Source organism: Histoplasma capsulatum, assembly GCF_000150115.1.
Source record: "Histoplasma capsulatum G186AR genomic scaffold supercont2.6, whole genome shotgun sequence".
Taxonomy (NCBI): domain Eukaryota; kingdom Fungi; phylum Ascomycota; class Eurotiomycetes; order Onygenales; family Ajellomycetaceae; genus Histoplasma; species Histoplasma capsulatum.
In genome coordinates this window covers 609,844-623,398 of record NW_025544806.1, presented here as the reverse complement: position 1 = coordinate 623,398, position 13,555 = coordinate 609,844, and the positions used below count along the sequence as shown (strand labels likewise).

The window sequence follows — 13,555 nt, the reverse complement described above, 5'->3', positions numbered from 1 at the left end:
TATGAGCGGTTTGAGATGATAGAAAGCAAAATGAGAATCCATGTATTATACATATCTAGCTCCTGCTACCTTTTTCTTTTCAGGTCTTGTGCACGCTTTAAAATCTACTGTATTAGATGCTTTGTGCTCTCACCACGGCATCCAAGTCTGCATTTGAACCGCCTTCAAAGTAAAGCTCCAAATCATGCTTACAAGACCTCTTTTCTCCCCCAAGAACTGCCTTTGGCAGTGAGCTAAGAGCTAACATTGATTGAGGCGCGTTTTGGTTCTTCGGTGGTTTGATTTACCAGAGCTGAGCACACGGAGACGTTCATTCAACTCAATTCGGACCTATTTATCAGCGTCGTACATTACAAACACTCTCATAAAGCAAAACATTTTGTTCGTAACTCCCATATGACTGCGCACTATAACCTTAATCGCAGCATTACGGTCAACTTATCTCCTCCGTTTTTACCAAAACTCAGAATATAGGCTTTGCTTAGCTGCGATGAGAAGTATCTTCCTGCCAGCTTCATTCTCGCAAGCTTTTTTGCTAACTAACCTTTCCATCCCTTAAAGCTTAGTGTCTCAAATAAGGACGCTCCCATCTATCAAGCGATTACTTCTTGCTCTGTCCTTAATTTCTCACAGCAAGAAGATTGAGAATAAATTATCAATTTATTCTCACATATCGACCAGTATTCTATGTTCAATTGTCAGTCGGCCCTATAGCTTTCCTCCTCAAAGACTACAAGAGTGTCTCGTGTCAGTCTCATCCTATGCATAGCAGATCTCTAAGCCGATATATTTACTCGCATTTCCATATGATCTTCTTTTAACCCTTTTCTATCACTCTTCAGCTCTCCCAGTTCAATATATTTGGTTTAACAAAGCCTCTGCTTGTTAGTCTAGCTAACTCAACCAGAAGTGAGCCGGTTCGAATTCAAATAACTGGTTGTTTTTGGGTCAAGTGGCCCATCATTCGAACATTGCTGAGGCTGTCTCCAAAAGTTAAGCATGGAGGCCTCCACGAACGATACTGGCATTGGCACTCGAGTCTATTTGTCTACTATTGGAAATATTTCTGCTCAATCATGCGCAAATGCACAGTTAATGGCACGAACTCCTTCCCAACTTACATCTAGAATGATGGGAAACTGATCTACTTTCGCACAATCACAGGATATAGAGATGCTTTGCCTTCACCACCTAAGCAGTCCAAATGATAACAATCTCGAGCCCAGGCAATCCCAGCAGCCTATTTATGATGCCAATTCCAGGTATGAACACCCTTGCGCTTCCAATTGATGTAGCTAACGATATGCAGTTCCACAGATGAACATGGTGGTGGTGGATTCCAGCGCCGGAAGTGAGTCCTATCCAAGACACCAAATTGAGGGAAATTTTTATTGAGACTTAGTAAACTATAGTGAGGATAGCCTCTTTTGCTCCCCAGGCCCAGACGAAAACACGGGGTTATCAAGTAATGTCAATCCGTGTCCCGGCCATCTAGCATTATCTGGAGACCCGGCAGCCTATGAGCAGCACGAACAAAGAGATATTGGACCTTCGATTCTTTATGGCAATGACGTTACCGAAACTACTCGAAATCGTAAGCGCACTTTAGTATCTCCGTTTGAGTTGGACGAGACATGTACTGGATCTAATGCCTCTCATGAACCGACAGCTGAGGTGAGGATTTTCTGGATTTTCTCTTTTCTTTCTAATTTTCCTTTTGTATAGCTGTTTTCTCACCTGTGGTAGAGTAAACCAAGGCAAACCCGGAAAAGAAATGGCCCCAATGTCAAACGAGGGTCGAAATCCTCACGGAAATATTGGCAAAAGAATATTCCCACGTTGTCCAGGCTTGGTGCAAACAACAGCATTCAGCGCAGCATTCAGCATGCGCAATCCAACGCAGAGAAGCCTGAAATCCCATCCTTCTCAACCAAAAACCAGAATCAAGCGTTAAAAGATATGGTGGCAAATGCTCCAACCGAGACCCGGGAGGAGGCTCTAACAGATAGACAATTCTTTAATCAGGCGTTGCTCGCATTCACGAAAAAACCGAAACTAGATGGACGTGGTGGTTGGTTACATCCGAATATGGCCACCTCCCTGTTTCACTACCAGGTGAAAATTCCCATTTATACCTCTGTCCTCCTCTAGCTAACCTTCTATAGCTAATAGGGGCAGGATTTATGGTAAATTTACAAATTCCCTTAATCCATGGAAGTATCTGGCTAACAGGGTACAGCGTAATCGGGAAAAATCCACGATACCTCCTTTTGGCGGCTTCCAATGTGACGAGATGGGCTTCGGGAAAACTATCCAGGCTATAGGTCCACGACAACGCTCCTAAAATATGGATAAACCTAGCTAACCAAGGCCGAAGTCAACATAGTGGATGATCAAGAGATCAACCAAGGGACCGACAATGTGACACTGGTTGTGGCACCATCTCACCTTACAAAACACTGGTATTGATTTCACAGTTCAGAGCACCGTATTACAAACCTAACTCGAAAATGTAGGAACGACCAGTTTGCTCAGCACTGCAAAAAGGGGGTTCTTAAACCTGTGATGGAGTACCATGCTCGTTCTAAACCTAAATCCACCGACGATATTGGACTTTTCCGCAGTTGCAGCGTAATGTCAGGAGCAACGATCAATAACAAGCATATGGGCGAACGCTAACTTGGTTCAGAATAACGACATACTCTGAAGTGCGATCTTCTATCCCCAAGTTTAAACCCCCTCCCGGCGTCATCCAAGAAAACGACAAAAAACAGCTTCGGATGGAATTTATAGAAAAAAACAAAGGCCCTCTTCATCGCATGAAATTTAGGAGAATTATTCTGGACGGCAAGTACAGTACAATTAACAACCGATATGGCCGAATTCTAAATTTAAAGCTGATGGATCATTTAGAGGCCCACGAAATAAAAAACAATGACTCGCAAACCAGTGTTGCCGTTCTTATGCTTTCTGGGCATTGCCGTTGGGTAATTTCTGGAACCCCTCTTCACAAGTACGGAAATATAGCTATGCTTTAAGTCTTAATCTGGATGCTAATGAAATTGCTACAGTGGCACCCATGAATTATATCCATACCTTCATTTTCTTCAGGTACCACTGGAAGGTGATTACAAAAAGTTCGTGAAGGAACAACTCAAGGTCCGTTTGTTCATAATTCCTTCCATCCAAACCATTCTAACTTGGATTATTTCTAGTACCATGACACCGAGGACCCGTGGATTAACACTCTGCTGCGCACATGTATGCTGAAGCGTGGTCATGAAGAAACATTGTTTGGTGTTCCAATTCTCAAACTTCCGGATGTAATGGGTAGAGACATTGTGATCAGTTTCAGTGCGACAGAAAGGGAGCTCTACCAGAAGGTTATTGCGATGTACTTGGAACAACATCACGGTGATCTTTCCTCTTATTGATTGTCAACAAAATGATAAGTACTTATAAAAAGCAGTGTTTTCGAATTCCCCCGGAAAACTCAAAAAGGAGTATCAAAGCCATATTACCTTGCTTCTACGGCTTCGGATGTTTACGAGCCACCTACTTTTAACGCAGAGTGTGCTTGAAGACTTCCTAACCATTCGTGAGCTCCAGTCGCTTCGAAGTAGCCTGGGTGAATGCCTAGAACGAAATGATGCGGCTATTTGCAGTTTACTTGAAGATCTCATTCGACAGCAAAAGTTGCGGGGAAATAGTCAAGAACAGCCATCGACCCCTCCAGCATATCAGCCGAGTCCCGAAGCCTCAAAAAGTCCTGAAGCGTCAAAGCTGCAAAACTTAGTCAATGGTTTCGTTGATGCCCTCAAATCTCCCTGCAGAGAGCAGAATGTGTCCCAAGAATGCATCAAATGCCACCGTGAACCAACTTCAGTCCTTCTCACATCATGCCTGCATATTTACTGTCAAGATTGCGCTAGTGAGGCTGTGATTCAGGCTGGATCTGTTTGCGATTGTGGCGCGGCTGTCGACCAAACTGTATCCTGTAGGTCTTTAGAGTCGCTCATCACTAGCGCCACACCCCAGCTGGAAGGAAATCCAGTTGGTATGGTAAATTCTCACAAAAAGTCAAGAAAAAAGACCGATAGAAAGGGCTCTGAGGTTGAGAGCTCAAACGAAGATATGAATTGGGTGGCTTGTGTTGGCCATCTAATGCCAGGAGCAAAATTAACGGCAATCAGCTCCTGCTTGGTAAACTGGTTCAAAAATTCTGTTGAAACGAAAGTGGTGATATTCACCCAGTTTCTTGGAATGGCCCACGTTCTTGGCTCAATGTGTCAGGAAAATCGCTGGGGTCATCTGTCAGTAAGTTTACACGGACTCTAGTTGTTTCTGGTCATCTATTCCGTGTTTCTGTCACTCACTACCGACGAAGCTCACTGGCAAAATGCCGATTCGACAACGCGAGAAATGCATCGAAGAATTTTCTAAAGACCCGGCAATCCGTATTTTGGTATGCTCTCTCCGAACAGCGGGTACTGGGCTTGACCTTACAGCTGCAAATAAATGCATTTTGGTTGACCTCTGGTGGAACGAAGCCATCGAGCAACAAGTATGTACTTGAACCTTAATTACTTTACCAGCTCCCCATCTTTATTTAACAGCAATGCTGACCATATATATCAGGCATTCTTCAGACTTTTTCGTATTAACCAAAAGAGGAAGGTCGAATTTGTTAGGGTTGTAGTACGAAATAGCATCGATGACCGTTTGCAACTTATACAAGAGGATAAATCGAACAATATTGATAGGGTGCTGGGCTCTGAAGTCCTTAGTTCACGAGACTCCCTTGCGAGTCTCTGTACTGTTCTGGGTGTTGAACAGGATGACGGCACGGAAACCGGGTATAGATTTATTTCAGATGAGGAGGCCGAGCGGAGGTGTGAAGCAGCAAGGGTAACTGTACTTGATGGCGAATTTGGCAAAGATCCTGGACATGCTGAGGCCGATAAATGCGAAAGCTCGGCCAGCAACACTGGTTCCAAGGATTTTCATATTACGCCTCTGAGTGCTTTGGGGATTGAAGGTATTGGGAGTACTGAGGCGTTCGCAAATACCACTTGGTGAAGTGGAACTGTTAATGGCGGAGAATCTTGCGAGGTTCCTAAAGGCCTTGGAGATGGCAAACTTGCTAAAACCACAGAAGGCGCTGTTCCCGTTATTGCTGAGGTTGAGGGCTCTGCCCAAGCTGCCCATGAGCGAGTTTTCTATCTTCCCAAGTGCTTTGAAGGTGCCATATCTGCTGAAAACAACGACGGTATTGTCGTTCCCGACATTTTAAGGGCCATTAATGATTTTGACAACTTGACCCTGACTCGCTCTGATATTCCCATGAATCATGAAGCGTAAGGCCAGGGGAGACGTGTGAAAATCAAAAGATTTTCAATGGAGTGAACCGTACGCCTGCGCTCAGAAGTTTCTAGTCTTCCCTTTGTGGATGGATTTCCTATCCGTCCTCTTTTCTTTTTTTCTTTTATGATTTTTGGTTATTATTTAAGCTGAAAATGGTCGTGGTCAACACTCCATATCTCACCAGGACTGATCCGCTTAGTTACGGCTCGGATAAAAAACGCCATATTTTTATTGGACCTCTTCGGGTCCTAGTTTCTTTTTCTTCTCTTTCGCTTTTCTTTCTGCTTCCCTGGCAGGTGATGCTGGAAGCAATTCTGATTCTCCGTTTTTTTGCTTCTTTTTTCAAGGTGGAACGACAACTAGTTTCTTTCCAGTAGGAGAAGGCACACACTCTTCCTTACTTTACTGAGTTGCAGACTGCTGAATACCTTGAATTCTCCTCGGTACTGAATAATTCAGGGGCAAAACACAAATTGAAGTCGTTTGTTTACTTTCAATCTGCTCCAAAAAAAATTAGCTTTTGTGATTCAAGCCGAAGACTGAATGTTATTTGGAGAGGAAAGGGAGTCGAGTTGAAATTGGAACAATTCCAAGATATCTCGCAAACTACAAAAAAACAAATTTCAAATCACAATCGAACTTCCTGAAAACTTGTAATTTGAATTGCCCACACATATTTTCGAAAAAGGAAAGGCAGTTAAAAAAAGAAGTCAATATGTGATACAAATGACCATGTGCAAACAGCTAAAATGATGGCTAAAACGCGCGTCTATAAAACCATTACAAACCCAACCCTAACCCACTAACCACCAGACACCGTGCATGGCCTCATATATGAATGACAACTACCGAGAGACAGTGAAATTATTGCATATGACAAGTATTTTGGGATTTGTAGCCCAAGTATCGACGTCTGAAACAATACCGCGGGTAATTTTTATATCTCCTCGACCGCACAGTTAGGATGTAAGACGTATACAACTCTTTGCTCTTGTTGCTGCTGCTGTTGGTCGTCTGACTCGACCAGGCCTTCGCCCCGGATGAGCATGAGAATATTGTCCTGTTGAATTGCATTGCCAAGTTAAATTTCTGGGTTTTAATGTTTACCAGCGGACAAGGGCTGAATAGCGCCCAACAAACAAAAGTAACTTACCTTAACCATCCTCTTGAGGACTTTAACAGCTAATGACCGCTCAGCTTCCATCTCCTCCTCGCTATTCAGCTCCGATTCAATCTGCTCAAGATACCAAACTATCAAATCTTCCTGCTCTACGCCATCCCCTGCATTGGCCTCATCGTCGTTGACCCGTCGGACAAGAATGTTAAGAATTCGCATATACTTATCGTATGTAATCTTCGTCTTCTGGGTTTGAGGCTGCTGGGTTGTGACATGAGGCGCATTGACATGATCGTCATCATCGCCTGTACGCATCGGGCTATCCCCATCTCTATCCTGGTGGGGTGCCGCATCGCGAATTCCAGAGGCGCTATCGGCATTTTGGTCACCAGTTTCATCATCAACCTCGACGTCATCCTTTTCAACGGTAACAATGCTCTGCCTGAGGAGGTCGAACGCTTCCTTGACAAAGCTGGGCACGATCTCTTCGACACAGTTGGCCTTCGCAACCGCCTCAGATAATCGAATCAAACTCTCTAGCTGTCTGACCGTAATTCGATAACTGCTTCTTCCAAGCCCACCTTGAGCGTCGTTGGCACGGAGTTCCTTGTATTTCTCCACGAGCAGCTCCTTGGCTTCTTCAGTGAAAACAGGTCGAAAAGTTCGAGCAAATCTGATGTATCGCTGCAACTGCTCGGTGGTGAGGTCAGGTTCGACAGCATCGTCGCGATTCATATGGACATTCACAATATGTTCAGCGAGGTTTCTATCCACGGCTTCATTCGGCTCATCGCGGATGACGAAGAAAAGATCAAAACGGCTCATGATGGGGGCGCTGAAATTGAGATTTGCCCGGAGTGTGGCTTTGGGGTTGTATCGTCCACCAATTGGGTTAGCAGCAGCCAGAATACTTGCGCGTGCATTTAGGGTGGTGTGAATGCCGGCTTTAGCAATAGAGATGGTCTGTTGTTCCATTGCTTCGTGAATGGCGACTTGGTCGCTAATATCCATCTTGTCAAATTCATCAATGGCACAAATGCCGCCCCCATTCTAGAATTAAGGGTCAGCGATATTGTAGAAAAGGGCAAGGATTCTGGAAAAGTTAGCCAACTCACCGCGAGCATCAAAGCGCCAGCTTCAATAGTAAATTCACCAGTCTCTGGGTCCTTGACAACTGAAGCAGTTAAACCAGCGGCGGAAGATGCTTTTCCACTGGTGTATACAGCTCGAGGATTCAATGAACAGATATACCTTTCGTAATGTTAGAAGAGTCTAGTTTAGAGAAAGGTATTCATATGTCTTACTTTAAAAATTGGCTTTTACTTGTGGAAGGATCTCCGACTATGCATATGTTAATGTCGCCACGGATTTGCATATTTTCCTGCTGCGTGGTTTTGGATACTCCTCCAATTAACTGTAATAGTAGGCCCTTTTTAATAGCTCTATGACCGTAAATCATAGGGGCAATCGAGTCCACTAATCGGGAATAAATGTACTCAGAATGAACTAAATTTTTAAGATCTTGTACTTCGTAAGGCGTAAGTGTTTGCAGAAGGTGGTCTTGCGCCTCATCTTCATAAGTTTCTAGCTGATCGGTCTGATTCAAGGATGCAAGGATATTTTGTGATTGACCATTAAGTTGCTGGGAAGAGGCACGGCCGGGGGTGGTTAGATCGGGAGTTACCATACAGGCAACGAAGGCAAGGCGGTAGGTGAGGTCGCGAACACCTAGGGATTTCAAGCCACTCACTCCACTCCCACCGACATCACTCCCACGGAAATTCCCGTTGTCTCGAGTTGCTTCTGGACGGACCCCAGGGAGTCCTAGCTGGCTAACATCCGGGACAACGATAAGTGTGCCAGTGAAAATACACCTCTCTCCAGCTTTGGCTCGATCGACCATCTCTCCTCGTAAAATAATGTCCATGGTGCGTGGCATACTCCCTGTTGGTATTTCATGGGACGATTCCTGCAATTTCACTTTCTGCCAATCGATGAATGTGCTCTGACGGATATCTAATCGCCAACCGATACGATTCCCACATGTTGGATTAGGGCATTGTGTCGGTTCAGTATATTTAAACGTTTGTTCCACTTCTTCAACAGCCGTACTACAGCTCTCGCAAATGAAAGTACCTAACGCAAGTTCCGGGCGGACTTCAGAAGTTCTAGTTACCGTCCCAGATATCGAAAGAAGCTTCCCTATCTGAGCAGTTCGGAGTTGTCGTAGTCTGGACACTAGTGGTAGATTGTAAAAAGCCAGGGAAAACACTTTGTCTGTTTGTTGGTGTCTTGTCTTTCCTGCCAATGAGTCAGGCTCAGTGCTGTCGGCGGCTAAGGTCGACGTGCCGGCCTGGGATGATGTGCTGTTTATCTGTCGATGCTCTCTAAAATACTGGGGTTCATATTTGGCGATGAGATTGTGGAGAGCTTTTGTCAGGTAAGGCTGGAATCGGTAATATTGATTGGCAATGGCATCAGCTAGAATCTGGTTTGGAAGGGAGGTGAGGTGTGTAAAGTCGACGTAGAGAGTGGAAAGCTGGTATCGTTGTAACCCATGAATTTGTGCAATATAGTATTTGTTGCTGAGTATTTCGGACGACGGAGGCACGCCTGAGGATGAGGGCTCTTCGACATGTGTCTCCAATAATTCTTCAAAAGCTTGTTGAACCTTTTCGCCCGCAACGTCCTGGACGGGTGGGGGACCTCTCCCGTAGAGCGGGTGTCTTGGACGTCTAGGAAGGGAACCGCCTGGGCCAACAACTTGATCATCCGCGAACCCCTCCGCCTCGCTCATTTGGCCATTGCTTTCTGAGGGGGGATGAGGCCGGGAGCTGGGTGGCTGATCTGATGATGGAAATGGTCTTTCCCCAGTTCCTGCGTTGGAGCCCAATTCGGACTGCAGAATAGCGTCAAACAGACTGGACATGGTGGCTCTCACTGGAATTCTGATATCAAGGGGGTGCTCCGTCGAGGGGTGTGAAAACAGAGGCTCTCTGAAAGTGGTCCCAATACGACAAGAACCCAGAGCTCGAGCAGGTGCGTAAAGAAAGGCGATTGGGACACTTGGACCGTTGAGAATGATGTTCAAACAAAATGTTCCAAGTGGGAGGAAACGCGTAGGAGTCGCGAACGCGCCACGGAATTACAACGGACCGATCGACACGCGTAAAGTGGTTTTGAATGAGTTGCTTAGTCATCGATTGCCAATGACCTTTCCAGCTTCATCTTTTCCGAATCAGGTAATTAGGGAATGCATTCTCCGTATTCTTCGCTGCTACGCACGACTCCGCTCGCGTCTTCGAGCAGACACATTGCCGAGCTGCTGACAACTTCAGCTATTGCAATCATCCCGTTGTGTTGAGTTTCCAACTGTTGATTATACTCACGATCTACATATTGAGCCACAGCAAGAATGTTTGCAAATTATACGTTGAATAATTCAGAGCCTGCATAACTAATTTAGTGGCGACATACGGGCTTACCAGCTAGGATTTTTCAGCCCTGGCGACAAAGTTTGTAGCCACCCGTTGTGAATGATATCGACGGCACAAATTGTGGCCGTGATTAGCGCCGGCTCAGCACGACCGAAGCTTAGCTTGTGTGCATTCCTCCCAAGTCACAATAAACACCACAGGCGGAAGACAAGCGAATGGTGACCAGAAACTTTTCAGTCCAACTTTTGAGGATTCATGTTTTATCTTCAACTAAGTGGCAGTATTTGAATACTCTCTTGCGTGTTGCTATAGACACAGCCAGACATTCCTCCACCTCATTACTCTTAAGCTGTCTCAATTCCTCGCGCATTCCTCAAATCTTGAACCACCACCCCACCACCAACCAGCGCTCAACCTGAGCACTGGAAGCAAACCCCGCCCCTCCCCGACAAATTCCTCTCCTTTCAGTTTTAATTAAATTATTAGTCTATAAAGTTACTCGTATACCGGTCCCTGGAGTTCCATACCACCTCAGTTTGAAGGAGCCTTTCCAGCGCCTGTGATGATGGCTGGAAATTTTCTAGCATCACAAGTAGTGCTCCATTTTCAACTATCATAATAATACATTATGACGACCCACGATTGCCGGGGAAAAGAAAAGAACCAAGGTACAGCTAATCTTTCAATGGCCTTGAGCCTGACGGCTTAGGTTGCTAACTTCTCGTAGATCCGAACTCCCAACCACTGCCAACAATGGGAAGGATGACTGCATGTATTCCGGCTCAGTCCCCCAGCCCTAAGTTTTTCTTCGTCAATGAGAGTTCGTCGAGCAAGGGAAAGCGTTCACATGTGATGAAGCAATACATCCAAAGCCGGAGGAAAGAAAAAAATGCTGCTCTATTTGATAGTACCTCCCTCCAGTTGCCCCGTCAGCAGCGATATCTCGCATGGAGAAAAAAATTGGATGAAGAAGCTTCAGGAGAAAGGCTCAATGGCGGTGATTACGCAAAACCGCAAACAACTTCATTATCTAAAGTATGTTACGAAAATCGAACATCATGTTACCCTAGAATTGCTTCAGTAGTATTCCCTTCATTTATTCATACAGCGCGATATCAATCGTGCATTCTAACAACCCCCCTCCCTTTTTAGAAAACTGAAGCTGGGCAAATCCATGCGGGCGGGTTTACTTCTGGAGAATGCCCAAGATTAGAGAACGCAGCTAGATCGTTATCTTCCCAAAGAACGATTTCTTCCAGCAGAGTGGATCCTTTTGATGCTTTGCCCTGGTCGTTCAATGACGAAGATCGGCATTTGATGGATTGCTGGATGTCGAAGTTAACCTCCTGGTCAGGGCAAAACCATTTCATGAAGAAATCTTTGTTTAGAGAAGCGATGCAGCATCCAATGACGTTTCATGCCTGCATATTGACATATTCAGCTCGTTATCTAGCTACCGTGCGTCGAATTAAAAACAACACTCAGTGTTCATCATATATCTCTACTACCGAAAACCTGCTCACGACATACCTCAGGAAAGGTCAGTGCCTGGGAGATAGTGTTTCTACAATGGTATTCACAGCACTATCTATACAGGAAGCTAGGTACGGGAGCAGGCAGAAATCGAGTCATTATTTGGACCAAGCAGTTCAGAATTTGAGGAGTCTTGAAGGGAAACGACTTGCGGGGGATACTTACACCCATTACGCGCGGTTAACGATGTTCAAGCGCGACCTTCCATTTGACATAAAGCACGCTTCGCATTTGCTTTCGTTTCTTCGCAACGCGGAGACTTTGGCCTTCAGCCATAGCACACCCCCATTTACATCCACCGCACCTCAAAGAAAAGCTGCATTCGAATATATGACCCCACTCCATTCAATCCTATCCGGAGGTCCTCACCCCTCTCAAGTGCCCGAAATAGAACGAGTATGGGTGTTGAGGTACGAACTTTCCGATCTGTGCCGTGTATCCTCATTAGTTTACCTCAACAAGGCGCTATGGGACCAACGAAACTCGCCAGAAGGGTGTATACGGTACCTTGACAACCTCACGGCAAACATATACGAGCATCTCGAACCAAATTTTCCTGTTGAGTCATTCTCGTGGCTACTGTTGCAGGATATTTGTGACCTCGACCTGAGAAATCCGGACCGGGCTTGGTTTGTGGGCGATATAATGGAGGGCTTCAAGCAAATCCCTCAGCCGCTCCAATTCCAATTCACTGAGCTATTACTCTCTTTCCTCATGTTAAAATCCGCGGATTTTAACATCACACTCGAGGGATTCGAGCGCCAAATTCTTCAGTTTGCTCAACCCGAAGGCCGAATGCCAGCAATGGAATGACATGCCGACGACCTCCGATGATTAAACCCACAGAAATTTCCTTAGTCACCGACAAACGGTATCGAAACTTCGGCTCACATCTATTGAAACAATTGAGCTTCGGTCAATGCCTCTTATAACAAAGAAGGCCTCCAGGCTATGTATGCGGGCCTCAACTTTCCAAATAACCAGCACGACATGCAACGGGACATGGGCGGCATCCCTTCATACCAGGGCTTGCCATTCCAACTGTGTGCCGTGGAGGAACACGCAACTTTGATATCCAGATATCCCCTTGACCTAACTTGTTCATTAGACTCCAAAGTCTCTCTTCTACTTCAGATATCTTCAAACTGCCGATTTTTTTCTTCTGAAACCCTTTATCCCCTTCTCCGCTATACCTAGATATTTCATTCACATGTGTCTCGCTACTCAAGCCAAAGCAGATCTGGCATCGGATAGGTTTGGATTAGTATTAATATTGACTCTCGTGCAATGAATCCAACACTGCAACCAAATCAAAACAATTATCCTTGTACTATCTCCACATATAAATTTTCAACATATTTGACGGCTACACGCATAGATACACCTTTCCACACGTACTCCTCTCGATCCCGCGAGACTTACTCACCCTTAATAATAGAAATATCCTACACCCCCTCAAACAACTTCCCAACTCAATATACCCTTAAAGATTACATGCACCCTATGGTCCCAAAAAAAAAAAGAAAGAAAGAAAGAAAGAAAAGAAAAACAGTGGTACCCGGGATACAAAGCCCGCGCCGGAAAATATATCACACGTCGCCATTTTAGAGCTCAAGCGACTAGCAATATTCTCGCTATTATCTGTCTCAATTCCTCATCGCCATCCTCACCATTGCCACAATGATCGGTATGCGTTGTCAATTGCATGCAGTGCAACACTCTCGACGCACCTTAACCAAATAGCACGGGCCTAAATGCCTAGCCAATGTATAAACGTTTCAGGAGGTTTTGGGGATGCTATGCAAGTGCCAAACGAAGTAGCTACTGCTGGGTTGCCTTTCACCTGCCCCTGTAGACAGTGAATGTAGATACGGTCTTTCACATAGCAGATGCCAGGCAAATGAATACCCATCACTGCGCCCCTAAGACCTAGGAAGCATTTGGCATGTATACGACCAGCTCCCCAAAAGGGTCCAAAAGGGAGTTTCACGGGTTACGAGTTCACACTCACTCCGACTATGAGAACTCCTGGACCCAAAAAATCAATCCCTCCAGGAAACCAGACGCGCAAAGATACATCACATATCTAAATTTTTGTACGGTC

At 45.3% G+C, this 13,555-nt stretch overlaps 3 protein-coding genes across 3 annotated transcripts; 2 read left to right on the top strand and 1 right to left on the bottom strand.

The window, feature by feature from the left end:
* Positions 1-1,173: 1,173 nt before the first annotated feature.
* On the top strand, positions 1,174-5,361 carry HCBG_04917 (DNA repair helicase rad5,16; the record flags this gene model as incomplete). Its single annotated transcript, XM_045431966.1, has 14 exons — positions 1,174-1,262; positions 1,413-1,674; positions 1,747-2,115; positions 2,166-2,186; positions 2,240-2,324; positions 2,387-2,462; positions 2,517-2,636; positions 2,690-3,013; positions 3,072-3,159; positions 3,216-3,414; positions 3,470-4,317; positions 4,388-4,564; positions 4,639-5,057; positions 5,082-5,361. 14 exons carry the CDS (start codon positions 1,174-1,176, stop codon positions 5,359-5,361), a joined length of 3,357 nt encoding a protein of 1,118 aa, XP_045287178.1.
* Positions 5,362-6,044: 683 nt separating this feature from the next.
* Positions 6,045-9,547, bottom strand: HCBG_04916 (DNA replication licensing factor mcm6; the record flags this gene model as incomplete). Its single annotated transcript, XM_045431965.1, has 4 exons — positions 6,045-6,424; positions 6,518-7,531; positions 7,597-7,732; positions 7,786-9,547. 4 exons carry the CDS (start codon positions 9,408-9,410, stop codon positions 6,302-6,304), a joined length of 2,898 nt encoding a protein of 965 aa, XP_045287177.1.
* A 999-nt stretch (positions 9,548-10,546) lies between these two features.
* On the top strand, positions 10,547-12,763 carry HCBG_04915 (uncharacterized protein; the record flags this gene model as incomplete). The annotated part of the gene is made up of 3 exons (XM_045431964.1): positions 10,547-10,586; positions 10,646-10,953; positions 11,071-12,763. 3 exons carry the CDS (start codon positions 10,547-10,549, stop codon positions 12,262-12,264), a joined length of 1,542 nt encoding a protein of 513 aa, XP_045287176.1.
* Positions 12,764-13,555: the final 792 nt, after the last annotated feature.